This window comes from Aplysia californica, unplaced genomic scaffold, assembly GCF_000002075.1.
Source record: "Aplysia californica isolate F4 #8 unplaced genomic scaffold, AplCal3.0 scaffold00406, whole genome shotgun sequence".
NCBI lineage: Eukaryota > Metazoa > Mollusca > Gastropoda > Aplysiida > Aplysiidae > Aplysia > Aplysia californica.
Genome location: NW_004797676.1, coordinates 266637 through 282301, shown reverse-complemented (window position 1 = coordinate 282301; position 15665 = coordinate 266637). Strand labels below are relative to the sequence as shown.

The 15665-nt window shown below is 38.6% G+C and overlaps 1 protein-coding gene and 1 non-coding gene across 2 annotated transcripts; both read left to right on the top strand.

Annotated features, from left to right (window-relative positions):
• Positions 1 to 335: 335 nt before the first annotated feature.
• On the top strand, positions 336 to 408 carry TRNAT-UGU. The gene has a single exon. It is a non-coding gene; the product is annotated as a tRNA-Thr (tRNA).
• A 260-nt stretch (positions 409 to 668) lies between these two features.
• Positions 669 to 15659, top strand: LOC101853183 (mRNA (2'-O-methyladenosine-N(6)-)-methyltransferase). Its single transcript, XM_013085787.2, has 13 exons — positions 669 to 1290; positions 3182 to 3555; positions 3996 to 4180; positions 4636 to 4790; positions 5687 to 5918; positions 6813 to 6912; positions 7513 to 7675; positions 8614 to 8789; positions 10163 to 10249; positions 13223 to 13407; positions 13746 to 13940; positions 14385 to 14462; positions 15400 to 15659. The coding sequence occupies exons 2-13, from the start codon at positions 3238 to 3240 to the stop codon at positions 15557 to 15559; spliced, it is 2034 nt and encodes a 677-aa protein (XP_012941241.1). The 5' UTR covers positions 669 to 1290; positions 3182 to 3237; the 3' UTR covers positions 15560 to 15659.
• The last annotated feature ends 6 nt before the right edge of the window (positions 15660 to 15665 follow it).

The window sequence follows — 15665 nt, the reverse complement described above, 5'->3', positions numbered from 1 at the left end:
AGAGAGAGAGAGAGAGAGAGAGAGAGAGAGAGAGAGAGGGAGAAAGAAAGAGAGAGAGAGAGAGAGAGATTATTTCGGCAATGTGCGCTTTTTATTTTAAAATACGACAGTGTACCAGTGGATAAATAAATTGCAAAAAACAATGAAAAGCAATTTCCATGTCAGCGACCCAATTTAGTGTCACGAGTCACAAGCTGCGATAATATAAGGGAAATCCCCTCAAGGTTTTTCCCCCCTGTCTTCAAGTTTCCAAAAATAGATAGAATATCACCCAATGACGACATACCTGGTAAAATCCGGAAATAGTCTTGTTTCACAGCTGTCTTCATGACAGCGCCTCCATAGCTCAGTGGTTAGAGCACTGGTCTTGTAAACCAGGGGTCGGGAGTTCGATCCTCCCTGGGGGCTTGTTATACGGCAACAATTTTTTTTATTTAATTTTTTTAAAAATTACGTTTGAGCTTAACCGGAATTCCGTTAGAAATAGAAATTACTTTCGGCGGTAACAATTTACGCTTTCGAATTTGCAACAAAACACATAATAATACAGCATTGTGACAGCAAGCGGCATGCAGTACTTCGAGATCCCGTGCTCTTTTGTTTTTGAAAGGTGGATGATATTATAATACCAATGTATATCTTACATAAAAATATTACTGAATTTTACTAGATAAATTTTTCATCAATTTGGTCATTGTGTGGGAATACAATGTAACGTAATTATTTATGCTGCTGTAAACATGAAAAACAAAGTTGTCGATCTCATTTAAAGGATAAAACAGACAGAGAGAATACAGGCAAGCGGTTTTTTTTCGAATTCTCCTTTTTTTCTGCGAAAGACAAACGGCTTGCGCGCAAATTTCCTCAAGATGACCAACGCGCGAGAAGATCGAACTTGATTTTTGCATAAATTATGAACATTCACAGACAGACGCGTCATGGCGAACTTACTAAAAACAGAAACTCAGCTAAACACGAAAGAAACTGATTTAAATCAAATCGAAAACTGATAAAATTTCATCACCAGTCGTAAAAATATCCATCTAATCTATTTCTTACGCCTTTTCAGTGATATACTGAACATCTGTTTGTATATGTCACGAACTAATTACGGAGAATTTTAAATAATATCAAAACATTGAATCTTCGTTTCGTATTATTGCTCTTGTTACATATATTTTAAAAAACTGAAACAAGCTATTGCCACAGCAAGATGGCGGCTTTACTTGTGGGCTCCTTGTCGACAAGAAAAGTTTCTGCTCATCACCGCTGCAATTTCTGCTTTTGAAAGTAAATAATGTTTTCATAAAATGCTGTAAGCACCTAAGTTAATGGCTCTATAATGCATTTTAGCATAGAGTCTAGGTGTATCAAATGATAAATAAAATTGTTCGCTCACTTCCATCCCTTGTCTGCTGTCTTATTTCCAAAGCTCTCTTGCTACCCTGCACAACACACAAATCCTACATCTCTGGTCACAGTTATAGTCTATATCAGTATCTCATAGTCACCCAGTGCCAGTATGCATTACTATAGGCTGCTGAACTTTGCACCTTCTTAAACATGCTTTACAAATGAAGTAAATAAGTATAATCTTATATATAGTGAAAAGTGGGCCAAGTTTTACAGGACTAGAATTTTTGGGATAAACATCCCCATATGATGTTATCAGGTTATTTTACCAGTTTTACAAGGGGAAGAATTAAATTGAGGGAGGGGAATTAATTTATAGTCTTATCAATTTGGTTATGACTGGCTTATTAGCAGAATGTAGTAGGGATTATTACAATGGATACATGCTGAAGTAACTTTGGCTGGCTTTACATTCAATTGTTTAGTAAAGTTACACTACTACACTAGATCTAGACTTTTACTTTTGAATCAAACAGTTGTACCAAATTATAATGAATTTCAAAACTTAATGTCAGATTGGAAAAGGAAGCCCATGTCATCAATTGTGAAAGAAATACCGGTCTGGTAAATTTTGTGACAAGGGTACTCCATTGTTACAAATTTTATGCTCTTTCGAGTAGGCCTAGATTCTAACTAACTAAAAGATTGTTTCTCTTCTTGAGTTTTAGTACTGTGTACTAAGAATTTGCCAAGCAAAGTTGTAGGCTGTTGGCTGACTTCACGTAGGTTCCAAGTAGTTTTGGGACCTGAATCTTTCACGACGATGTTGAAGGCCTTTTTTTTGTCATTTTGCAAATTTTCAGTTTCTTTTCTCTTCTTTTTTTCTGTCTTATAATTTCAAAGAGAGATTTCAGAAAAGCTCACTTGTGTTCATTTCTTTCTGGAGGCAAAATTACTAACAATTTTTCAGATACTACTCTTTCTACAGTTTTCAAAATGTTACAGAACAATTTGTCTTGCCGAACTGTTTCTTAAAAAAAGAAATATATTAATTACTATTTTATGATTTTATTTTAAGCATACTGAGACTTGCTAAAGGCATCCTTTTAGCTTTTAACCAATAATGTCATCAACTTTATTACTCTTTTCGCCTTTTTTTTAAAGTCAGTGTAATAGTCATGTTGTGGATAATCTTTGGAAATTTAGCATGCATCTTCCAAAAAAATGGTCATGTTCATCAATTAAATTGCATTCTGAAAAAATTCAAATCCATTCAATTTTACTGATTGATAGGGGTGCCTTGAACGCAGACTTAATGTTTAAAAAAACAATCTGACACACACACGCACACACACACACACGCACACACACGCACACACACATACACACACACACACACACACATACACACACACACACACACACTCTCACACACACACACACACACACATGCACACACACACAAGCACACATGATGCAAACACACACACACACACACAAACACACCCAAAAACATACTCACATGCACAATCACAATCATACTCACACTCACATACTGTCCTAATATCATGAGAAGCAAGCTCCGCTCAATGGTAACTAACTACTTGCACCATAGAGTAATGTTTGTCTTTTCTTTTACTTCTTTATCTTTGTACTCTACTCTCTTATATAAATTTTTTGCCAAACTAACAACCCTGGGTCATAAGCTTTTATCTCAGTTTTTAAAGGGGTTGTCTTGTTGTTTTTTTAAATTTTGATTTTCAATCCAATTTGCTATGCATTGTTTCTCAAAATTATTGATTCAGTAATAAGTTTTTATTTTTTTCAGGACTAGCAAATACATCGGAGAGTTGGAAAATATCTTTTATCTTAACGCCAGTGACAATGTCGACCCAGCTCGCCTCAGAGCCCTCTACTTCAGGCGTGATGAAACCCTCTGCCAACCCCCCTCTCCATATTCAGACAGGAACCATGCAAAATACAAATTCTAATTTTAGTGGCCCTGTTGATCGTCAAAACTCTCATGGTTCAGTGCCATGTTCTCCTCAACCCCCAATGTCTCCGGACCCAGTGCATGACTTGCCACCAGAGTTACTGCAGGCGGGCTGGAGGAAGTTCTGGAGCAAGCGGGAAGGTCGGCCTTACTATTTCAACAAAATCACAAATGAGTCATTGTGGGAGACACCTTCACTCGGTGCTGTGGTGAGTCAGTGTAGTTCAGCCTAGATGAAGAAGATTGAGCAGCTGTTTCTGTTTATTTGTTTTATGTGTAAGCATTTATTTTCAAGTTCTTTTGATTTAGTGGGCCCAGCATTGTGGGTTTACTGCCCTTGGAGGTTAATTCTTTGCTTTGCTGAAGCGTGATATATTGCCTGTGGTTAAATTTCAAGTCATTCTCTTTATTTTGCAAGCTTCTTGTGGCCTGAGATGTTTAGATATATTAAGATTAAGATGATAAAATAAAGACCCGGTGTTAGAAATGAACATTTTTTTGTATGAGAATTAAGGCTCCGGAAAGGATTGTAAATCTGAAAACTAAGCAGGGGAATTTGGATTTTTGTTGTTGAGATTTTGTTCCTCTTCATCTTTCCGGATTTTTACTCGTTTGTGTAATGAGCCCATTCTTTGATTCTACTTGTTAGCACGACCCTCTGACAGACCCACTAGGAATCAACTCAGATGAGAGTAACGGCCCAGGGCCTCCTGGGGCACTAGACAAACGGCTGAGTCGACAGAGCACAGAGATCCCTCCCCCAGGGGGCAAGAGGAGAGCAAGTGCTGAACTTTGTATTGGGAGCCCCCTGAAAAAGGCTCAGCTGAATTACAAGTGAGTCTGTTGTTTGTTAATGACTGGGATTTTTCCTGGTGCATTATGGTTTTTTTTAAATCATGGAAAGAGAAAAGTGTCCCTTCGTCATAGACAAGTTTTTGTACCAGGTAAATGGATTTCAACTATTTTTTGGGTGTTATTGATTTGGATCATTGGGCTAGTTTCTGATGACTCACTGACCTGTTAACTAGATAAAGTGAGAAGTTCCCTACTGTGTTTTCACAAAAATTATTGATTGGCTGAGGTATGTAGTAGTGTTGTTTGTGGTGAGCAGAACTTCAAATTACTTGTATGTATACATAAAGTGAAAAAGATGTATAGGTATAATTTAAATGATGAACAGGGAAAAATAAAATGTCATTGTTGACTAAAATATATTCATAACTTTTTGGGACAAATTCTGGTGTTTCACAACGGGCCTAATGGCATCTTTGATATATATATGTCTTCAGACCGTTTTGGAACTTTGATGTACCCACCAATGCTGTGATTAAAGAACGAGCCCCCGTGCACATGCCCCCACCTCACCCTGAGGTGGAGATCTTCAGACACACTCTCATCAGCAAGCTGCGGCAGATCTACCAGGATCTATGCCACCAAAGAGAAGGTCAGTAAATGAGGGTTGTATTCTCTTGTTTTCTGTCATGTATTTTGTGTTTGTTTAGCAATGTGCATTCACATGAGTAGGTTCATGTCACTGCTTACATATTTTTTCTTCTATGTGGTTGCTTGTTGAGACCTGCTTTGTCTGGTATGTGAGATTGTAGGAGAGAGAGAGTGAGGGAGCAGGGAGGATTATTCACATGCTGTATTGGAGAATTCAAATATGTGATTTTGTTATTTTAAAGGACACAGCACTCTCTATTTGAAAGTTCTTTCGTGATTGACGTTTGTTGCCTTTTAAAATGAATTGTTAATGGTCTGATTCATCAATGTCATGCTTATAACTGTGCCTGTGCTGCAACAGGGAATTGCTGCTTTTTCTTTCCTTATCCTTACTATCGTCATTTTTCCTCTACTTCTTTTGCATGTTTGTTACACTCCTGTGACCCTGTATTTCCGGGGTGCCTTGATGGTCGAAACAGACTTTGTGCTGTTGAAGCTTGAGAGGTAAGCAGAGTAAGCCTGATTCCCTGTAAAGACTTCTCTGTTGACATCCACCCCTTGGCGCTCATATGACCTTATGCAGTTGCGAGCTCCGTAAAAACTCTACTAAAACCAAACTGAACTAATTGTTGGTCTGTCATACCTTTTCATCCTGATTGTTATAGCTATCTCTGCAACCACCATATCTGTGTCTGTCTCTCTTCAGGTTATTTGATTACCATATTTTTTAGTCTTTTTGTACCTCAAATAATGCTTTTACAGAATATGTAACACGCTATAATCATGAAAGTAAGGTCTTCTCCTAAAACGTCTTTCTTTGAAAAATTGGGCTTGAGATGTTTCCTTTTGTCCACTTAGATTTGTAATAGCCATGGGCTACTTTGATTTTCTTGCCAGGCATCGATGCCCCGGTGGATTCGTTCAATCGATGGCTGCTGGAGCGTAAGGTCATTGACAAAGGCAAAGATCCAATCCTACCTTCAGATTGTACACCAGAGCTTTCCCAGCAGATGATGCATGAGATCATGAATGACATCCCTGTCAAGTTAGTCAAACCAAAATTCTCAGCTGATGCTCGGAAGCAACTCTACAGATATGCTGAGGCTGCCAAGAAAATGATCGAGACCAGGTGAGCTGATTGGTTGACAAAGCCAGGGATCTTTATGCTATTGTATTCTCTGTCGAGCGAGGTACCCAGCTGGCCATGTGCACTGAAAAAATTAGATTTGTCCAATGTTTTAGCTACCATAAGACCATATGTGTCACAACGCTGTGGAATCAGGTGCTAGTCTGTTTTTGGGCATATGGAGTTAATGGTATCATCTTAAAGTTGGTTCATTTGTCTTGCTTTTGATGAAAAAGTACCCATCTATCTTGAATAGAAGTCAGGCTTTTTGCGATTGTAGGAGGTTTGGTTCGCCTGGCATCAGGTAAAATAGATGAGAAAATGGAGCAACACGATCAAAATACATTATAATTGATTCAAGAGCAACAAATACATACGTTATTGGTATCACATGAAAGCTGATTTATTTGCCTTGCTTCCAAAAAATATCCATCTATCTGGAATAGAACTCAAGATATTAGTGGTTGAAGGAAGTGAGATCGCCTGGTTTCAGTGGGGAAATTAGCGAGAAAATGGCCGCCAAAGTTTGATAACTTCTATAGCTAAGAAGTCCTTGAAAACAGAAAAATGACATATTTTGTGCCGATAATCTATGTTTTTCAGTAAAATTCACATGGAAATGTGTTTTTAAATGGACATAACAGAGGTTAAGCCAAAAAATAAAAATTTGATAAAAATTTCCAAACTGGCGGAAAAATGCCTGGGGTTCTCCGATTTCTGTATTTTGACGAGCGCCTGATTTAACCTCACTGCCTCACATATGGTAAAACATTTTTATTCTGATACTTTTTGTCTTTACCGCCTAGTGTGTGTGACTGCGTTATTTTGTTCTGTTTTGAAGTATTATTGAAAAAGAAAATGGTGAAAAACATTTTGTGCTCTTTGACTTTTCTACAGGAAAGCATCCCCGAACAGCCGTAAGGTTGTCAAGTGGAATGTAGAGGATACTTTTAAATGGCTGCGGAAAAGACACAACTGTTCCTACGATGATTATTTGGTAAGCTGCTGTTAGGGAAAAAAGGCATATATTGGAGTAATATTATGAGTTGAAAATTTACAGAAGTAGCTGGGCTTGCTCTTTCTTTTAATAATTCAGTCAGATCAATTGGCAGGTTTCTTGTTCTTAAGTGAATAAGTTTTTATTTTAAGATTAAGTAAAATGCAAATGTTTTGTTCAACATGGTTGGTTGCTGATCAAGAAAATGTCAGTTTTTTGGGTGGGTCTAGTGGCTGACAATTTTATATATATATATTGGATGAAGTTTTTGATTTTCTGTGAAACAGCTTTTTTACCTATTTGAACATTGCTGAATCATGTTCTTCAGTTCATTTTGGATAAAAAACACTCTAAAATAACTGAAAATCTTTCTCAAACTTAATGTTTGAAAAAAATCAGCTTTAAAAAAATTTATTTTACGTTAAAAAAATTGGATAGTGATAAATTATTTGTAAATGTAGATGCCTTGATGAGCCATAAATGCTATTGTGCTGAAAAGGCTATCTGTGATCAAAGAATTTTAAAAGTTCAAGTTGATTGTTGTATCCCTCGTCTAAACGCCTGCCTGTTTGAAACGTCACTTCACCTCTTCTCTCTTAGGAGCGTCTGACCCATCTGAAGCGACAGTGTGAGCCTCATCTTTATGAGGCCGCCGAGGAGTCGGTGAAAGGTATCTGCACCAAGATCTACAAGATGTCGTGTGAGAATGTGCAGAAAATACAGGACAAGACCTGGGAAATCTTCAAGGAGCACAACATCACAGGTGACTTATGGCTCTTGAGTTGTGTGGGTGGGTGTGGGTGTCTCTCTCTTTCTCTCTCTTTTACTTTCTCTCTCCCACACACACATGCACACACGCACACACACACACATACACACACACACACACATTACTTGATCACTGTAACAAAGAGCTAATTTTTTATCACGGATGTGAAAAAGGCTGCCAAAGTTTGGTGACTTCCAAAGCTTGAGAGTCTTTGGAAACTGCAATTGTACATTTTTTGTCCCTTTGATCAGCGTTTTTCAGTAAAATCCACACAGAATGTCATGTGTTCTTGAATGGACGTAAAGGGCGTTGAGCAAAAAAAACAAAAAAAAAAAAAAATTCTATAAAAATTGCCCAAGCAGCGGAAAAGTGCTGATATCTTCGATTACATGGATGTGATATTTTGTTTTTAAGCAAATGCACACTTATTTCTAGGGTTGATCTGTCAAGACAAATCGTTGCATTTGTGTTGTTATAGTACTATTGCTTCTGTGCGACCTGTGCGTAAAAAAGGTATTTCTGTCAGTTATATGCATGTAAATGCACATGTATTCAGAACTGAGTCTTCTCTCCCTCTTTGTCTAGTCTTTCTTGTGGGAGAAGGATGATCAAGGAGCTAACTGGTGGGTGTTGTGCGCTTTGTGCACTGTGCACTTCTGGTCTGGTGATCAGTTTGCTGGCGGTATGGTGGGGCAAGTTTACATTAGTTAAATAAAGATCATACAACTTACACAGTTGGCGGATGGAGTGTGTGAAGGCGAAAGTGAAGGTGCTCCTTTTCATACTTTGGCAAAATGTGATGGTAAGTGGAGCTGGCAATATAAAGGGAGGTGGTACAAAGAGGTTTGAGAGTTTTCAGTTTGACTTCTACGTGTGTTAACACAACTTGATGAGCTCAGGTCTATGTTTGTATTTGTGACCCTCCTCCTCAGAGGGTACCCCTCTACCAGAACCAAGCAGCCCGCGAATGACGTATTGCTACGCTGTGCAGATGAGTGTCCCGTCTCCGCGTCTGCCGGTCGTGGAGCGCATCTTGGAGAATGAGGTTGCTCACCTCCGGTTTAAAAATGAAACCCTCAAGATGAATCAAGAGCACTTCTGGAAGATGGTAGACTCACTTGTTCTTGTATTTTTTATTTTCTCCTTTCTTCCTTCTTCCTGTTTTACATTCTCCTCATATTCCCTTTCCTCCTTTTGGTTATCTTCTGTATCTCTGCGCATCTTTCTTTTATTGTTTGTCATCCTCCAACTCCTTCTTATTTATCTCCTCCTTCTCTTCCCCTTTTACCTCTTCAGTTAGATCTCATGAATAGCTGTGATTGTTGTTTCTTGAAATCTGTCTCAGTGCTACTAAATTTTTAATGGTAGTAGTTAGATTTTTGTATTGTCTGTTTTTGCCCAGTTGGTTCAGATAGATTTGAAGAGATGGTAGGGGAGCACTTTGGTGTGAGAATGTGTCATAACTATAACAACAAACAGTGTTGACCAAAATGTCGCGCTTTGAAGGAGTGGGTTAACTGCATTCAGCATGTGTGACTGTCATTGTTGCTGACCGTCTTTCTAAAAAACATGAAAATATTTAGTTTTTTAAAAAGAAATACTGCTGGGGTAGTTCAACTTGAGATCTGTTGACATACTGTAAAGTTCAGGCAACTGAGCGCACCTCTATATAAGCTGCAGGGTATTTAGACGTCCATGGGAGTCTTGAAAAATACTCATCCCTCTGCTGGACCGTGTTTTTTAGGCGTATGCTCATAAGCGGTGCCCATTGGCAGGATCTGTTCTGTTTGGTTCCGTTCGATTTGCTATCATCATGGAACAAATCGAACGAAACCGATAATGACCTTAAAAAATAAACATATTTGATTTCAAGGCCTTGAGTTGGGCGATTGGATAGAGGCAAGGGTTTATTTGTATTGTGCACTGAAGCCGCCAGAAACTGAACCGAACCAAACCAAATTGAATTGAGCTTCTAATGGGCACTGCCTTTAAATTGTGGTGTTTAGGAAAATATGTCAACTTTTTAATGTTTTAGGTAAATGCTAAAAGTAGACAAGGGAGTGATGCTCCGGAAATGGGGAAAGTCTGTAAATAAGCCTGATTGATTATTTTTTTGCTTCAAATTTCAGAGCTGAGAAAAGAAGGTATTTTTTACAGTCCGAACTTTACAGTAATCTTTTGTTTGAACTTTTAGTTGCGGTGTTATAAACTGCCACCGAAAGGAACGCTTGGCGCAGGGCTGTCCGTCTTGCCAGCAGAAACAACGATATCAACTACAGGGAGAAACTGACTATCAGAAGAGAGAGGAGACATAATCCAACCACCCCAACCACGACATTGTACATCCAAGATCGGATTGCACAGCCACATGCGCGTCCACAGATGAGCCGCAGGATTTCATCGTCATCTTCGGCAACGAAGTACTACCTACATGTCATTAACATCTCTTGAATTCTAAAAAGGAATTTTTCTTTTTTTCAGGAACAGCTGTATGGTCTGAACTGTCGAGATGACCAAAGGTTCGACAACTTCTTAGCAAGGACCTGGTGCCTACTGAAAAGATATCAGGTGAGATTAGAGAGACAAGAGAAGAGTACAAGCTTAAAAGATAGATGTCTACATACCGACTGAACAATTGTTGTATTGACTTGGCAAATTTGATAACAGCTTTGTGAACATAGCCAACAATTCTTTCTATTTCGTTTTGCAAACTGTTTGCCTCTGAGTGTGTGTTCTTAACTTGTGCTTTGTGTGGTGTTTTATTTGTGATGGGAAGCTCATTCTTCTCAGTCCTTGTGAGCTTAGACTTTCCTTGGCCTGTATTTAAAATCATTTGAGGTACTCTTTTTAATAGAGGAATGAACAAGAGGATGCAGGCAATGTTGCCACCACTGACATTTTTCTTAATGAGAAGCAACTGAGGCTGCTTGCAGAAGTTCTTGTACTTTCTCCTGCAGCTGTAATCAGTTGTGTAAAATAGTATTGTAAGCAGTGTCTATCACTCTGAATTAAATGTTTGAAAGAAGTGTACAGTAGCAATACCACAGCTTTTTAAAATGTAGGTAGTACTAACCGATAAACAACACATAAGTAAAGATCAATAATATTTCTGTAGCAAAATGCTTTTCACTTTTTGTAAATCGGTCCATGAATTTACAAAGTTATGGCTTGGTACATGTCAGTAATTTTGGTATGTTGGGAAAAATTCTATAGAGGAGTAAAGGGGAAACAAAACCGAATTATTGAACACGAACATGTTGCTAGATTTATGGACCGAATGAGCTGATTTTTTGTGCAACTGAATTGAAAATAAAAGAATTGAAGTTGTAGTCTCAGTACCCTCATAACTATATGCAAATATCTAATTAATTATGATTATTTCAATTAAAAAACAAATGAACCATGACATATTGAAATACAATTGTCCATTCTGTGATAACAGTTGTATGTGTATGCATAAAAATCTGTTAGCGAAGGGGAAAGTCAGAAAATGTGGTTAAAAAAAAGGTTTTGAATGTTTGATTATATTATGTTCAAATACGTAGTTATTTGAGCTTGGATATGTCCCTGCCCGTCCATACTATGAAAATATAGCTTAGAACTATAATATTGCAATTACGCCAATCTGATGTGTGTGTATTCTGTAATTATTTTTGTTTTTCTACTTTATCATTATGATAAAGCAGGTCAACAATGTTTGCACAAATCAACGGAAATCTACCTCTAAGTAATCTTCATTCTGATTCTGCCGAAAACATGTTTAAATATTATAAGAATATAATATATAATTATCTAGAAGTCTATATAAGCATTAGATTTGCGTAAAACCAAAATTACGCAAATAACGGCAAATTAAAAGCAACCTTCATTATGCGTCCTATTCCATGAATACGATGTTTTCCGTGGCATTCAAGTCAATTGAAATAATCGTCCAATCAGTGGCTATGCTCTACACAGCCATGATGTCGCAGCGAGCTAGTGGCGCGCTTTTATCGTGTGTGGCAGTTTTCCTTTCTGGCTTTTAGGCCACGCGAAAAACAGGAACGAAATTGACATTATTTTAGTATGCAATCGTTTTCTAGGAATTTGTGACAAAATAGCTTTCAACCCTAAATAGCTTTCAACCCTAAATAGCTTTCAACCCTTTGGGCCCTGACCTCCTGAGGCTCCATTGCCCCTCTGCCCGAGTTCCTGAGCTATATATTACTAACGTTCATGTGATTGTCAAATTCACTTTCCATGTCCCACTCAGGGTAGTCCTTGTCATTGCCAGCATGTAATTCGGAAAGGTCTTCAAAATAATCAATAAAGTCTTGTGTAGTAAATGCTGTTTTGTGTACCCGTGTTGTGTATGCGTGTTGTCTCAGGCGGGTCAGGTTGGAGATGGGGTCTTGCTCACCGCTCTACCAATGGCTAGGCTACAGGCAATTTTACGTGTCACCGGTGGCAAGGGCTCAAAGGATTAATGTTATAAAAATCAACCCATCTGAGATGATGTGGGACCCGCAAACAAATCAAATACACATTTTCAAGACCAACGTGTCAAAGGAACCACATTGTAACTTTTGTGTTTTCAGCTCCATTAAAATACTGGAACCAGCGATGGGAAGATCCATCTCTCTTCTCATTGATAGCCAAATTTGGGGACATTTGGGTAACGTTAGATGGTCTCCACACTTTCTGCATAAGGAGAGGTGGAAAAGCATGGTGCCATTCAGCGGATTTTGATTTGCTGCCGGGCAATCCTCTTTCTTCAATAAAAGCTTGATTATTGTTGAAGGTATTTGAAAACATTTTTTCTACAGTGAATGCCTCAATTTCTCCTGCGTGTATTGATGTATGATACATATGGCTGACGCAAAAATCAGTGTTATTAATTGGCAAGTTCCTGGGGTTACCCCTGGCTGGGACGAGTCTACCCCGTTTTTGCACTGCCGGCATGGGGGTGTGGTTTTGCTATATACAGTCCTGGAAATTGTGAACCAGTATGTGTATCTTCTCAGAATATTATCTGTTCTCTGAAGTAGATGTGCGCCCTTACAGTTGAGCATCGACTTTTTTCTCTTTGTGTGATCCTTGTTTTAAATGCAGTTTGTTGTTATCGATCCAGAAAATGCAGTTTAAATGCTGATCATTTCTGGGTGGTTGGTGGGTGCTCTGGTGTGGTTTGCTCCTGTTTTCCTATGAAGCATCTATCGTCTTCGTCTCCCCTTCTTCTTTTTTTATGTTTGTTACTGTCTTGTAACACCATTAATCTTCGGTGTGGGTGGTTGGCGGGTGCTCTGGTGTGGTTTGCTTCTTCTTTCCTATCAAACTTCTATCGTCCCGATCTCTCCTCCTTCTTTTTTGTGTTTGTTACTCTCTTGTAACACCTCTAATCTTCAACACTTATTTACTTTATTGTGTTGCAAGTGCCTTAAAACTCTTACTAAAACTAAATTTTCGGCTCCTATAGGACCGTATTGTGTTGCATATGCCTTTAAAGTATTACTAAAACAAGCAGGTCATTCAATGTGAATTTGTTTTGTGATTCTTTCCCAGACGTACTTTGGCATCAACGCCAACGAGGGCAAGGGAAATCAGGGTGCTTTGTCTCCATCGCTAATGGAGTGTCTGCACCGTGTGTTTGGGGTCACCTTTGAGTGTTTTGCTTCTCCTCTCAACTGTTACTTTAGACAGTACTGCTCTGCTTTCCCTGACACGGACGGCTTTTTTGGCTCCAGGGGGTGAGAAGCGTGTGCGCTCTGTTTTTGTTTTGGTGATGAAGAGTGAGTGTTTGTTTGTCTTTGCCTTAAATTGGTAGTGAAGTATTGGTAGTGCTTGTTACCTAACATTTCATTTTAGATTATTTTCAGACCTTTCAGTGCTCTTTTTATCTGTCTTATAATAAAATATTGAAAAGTTGAAGAGAAAATTATCATGGTATTAAAATGTCAGTCTATTGTTGCCTTTCTCATTTTTTATTTTACTTTTTGAATTGTTTTTTTTTTCAGTTACTGTGTTACTTTTTTGCTTTTGCTTTTATTTTTTGAATTTATGTTTGTAAATTTTACTTTTTCTCTAGCCCATTCCTGGACTTTTACCCGACCAGTGGCTCGTTTGAGGCCAATCCTCCCTTCTCTGATGAGCTGATGGCGGCCATGGTGGACCACATGGAGAGTCTGCTGGGGGAGACGAATGAGCCACTCTCCTTCATTGTGTTCATCCCAGACTGGCGAGATCCGCCCACTGAAGCACTGATTCGTCTGGAGAGCAGCAAGTATGTCGTGTTATAGCAAGTTTCCAGGTGTACGTTGTTTGAATTCAATTGATAAAATTTTTAACACATGAATTAGTTGCCTTGCAACAGATGTGAGTTTGGTTGTGTTGATTTGAGGAAATATAATTTTGATAGAAATCCCAGTTTTTTCAGTTTTTTGCTGTGATGTGATGTCCCATACTTCTGGGTAGGCTTCAAAGGCAGTGTTGACGAAGCATGCTTTCTCAATCATTTGATGTGTATCGGTTAAGTCATGAGACATTTTCAAATCTCATTTGGTATCAATTTAGAATGGGAATTAAACCAAAGGGCTGGGAAATATTTTTGCAAAGAATAGATGTTCTATCTGTTTTTATTTGCTGTTGACTAAGGATGTCAGATGCCTCGACTTTTACTGTTTGTGCATTTAAAAAAAATGAATTTCCTGTGTTTCTGTTCTTACAGATTCAAGCGGAAACAGTTTATTTGCCCTCCGTTTGAGCATGAGTACCGCCATGGATTTCAGCATTTACCCTCAGCAAAGTAGGTGGACTCTTGTGTTGTCCTGACCGTGTCTTTTGTTTTACGTTTGACATTCTTAATTCAAAAGATAGAGAATGATTTTGTTTATTCCCCCGCGGAAATTTGTTCCCTTAGTTCAATGGGTGTACTAGTTTTCCCTTTTTTTGAATTATTCCTGAATGGGCATGATTTTAATTTCTTAACTCAGTTGGTATCATGATGGATTACAGTAAAGTTGACCATCATTCAAAAATGCATTACCGGCACTCTAGTTGTTTTGTTGAGTCTTTGAGGCTCTCAGCCCGTTCGTCTTGGTCCTATGGGAGGTCGATTTTCAGTTTAGAGGTCCTGTCTAAGCTAAAACAGCAGCTGGACATGGATGGCTTGTGCCTCTATAAATAAGTCATTGATGGTCAAGGTCCTGTTTCTTAAATAACTCAATAGTGTTCATAGGGGCCTTAAACCTATACACTATACTCTTGAATTTGGGTTTTTAAGGAAGTGGTGAAGGCTCTCCATACTTTATTTCTGTGGGGGAATTATTTCACATTATATCAATACAGTGACTAGGTTTTGTTTCCTTGCTTGCCAACTACAAATTGAGCATGATTCTTATCTTTTAGGATGTGTTTTTAGACTAATGATGTCCTCTTGATTAGCATGAGGGCAACTGTTGAAAGTTCATCTTGCTTAAGTGTGCTCCGACAATGGAGGTTATTGATCTTGAGGAATGAGGGTTTCTTAATTATTTACCAGGGGATACATTTTCTTTACAGCTGTTGGAGACATTGCATAATATGACCCTGCTCAAAGTCCGGCTGACTTTGCTCTTTACAACTGTGTCAAGGGTACCAGAAGCCCTTTCCAACCATATTTAATATATATTGTTGGTTAATGTACATTTTTACTGTTTTACTGAAGAGTTTTTTCTTACGGTGTTTATTTAATCTGTTTTCAGAAGTGAAATGAGTGCTAAGGCAGTGTTTGGGACGCTGGTGGTATTCCTGCAGAATGATGCCGGATTTGCACGATGGGAACCAACTTCCGAAAAGATCAAGGAGCTGATTCTAGCGTCCAAACCGAAAGACCCCATCACAAACCCGTCCTCGCCATCCTGATAAGTCATCTCCCTTTTCCCCCTCCCTTCTGCCTGACATCACCACCGGCATCATCATCCTCCTCCCTACCTTCGCCATGTATTCATCTGCAATATCAGAAGACCCA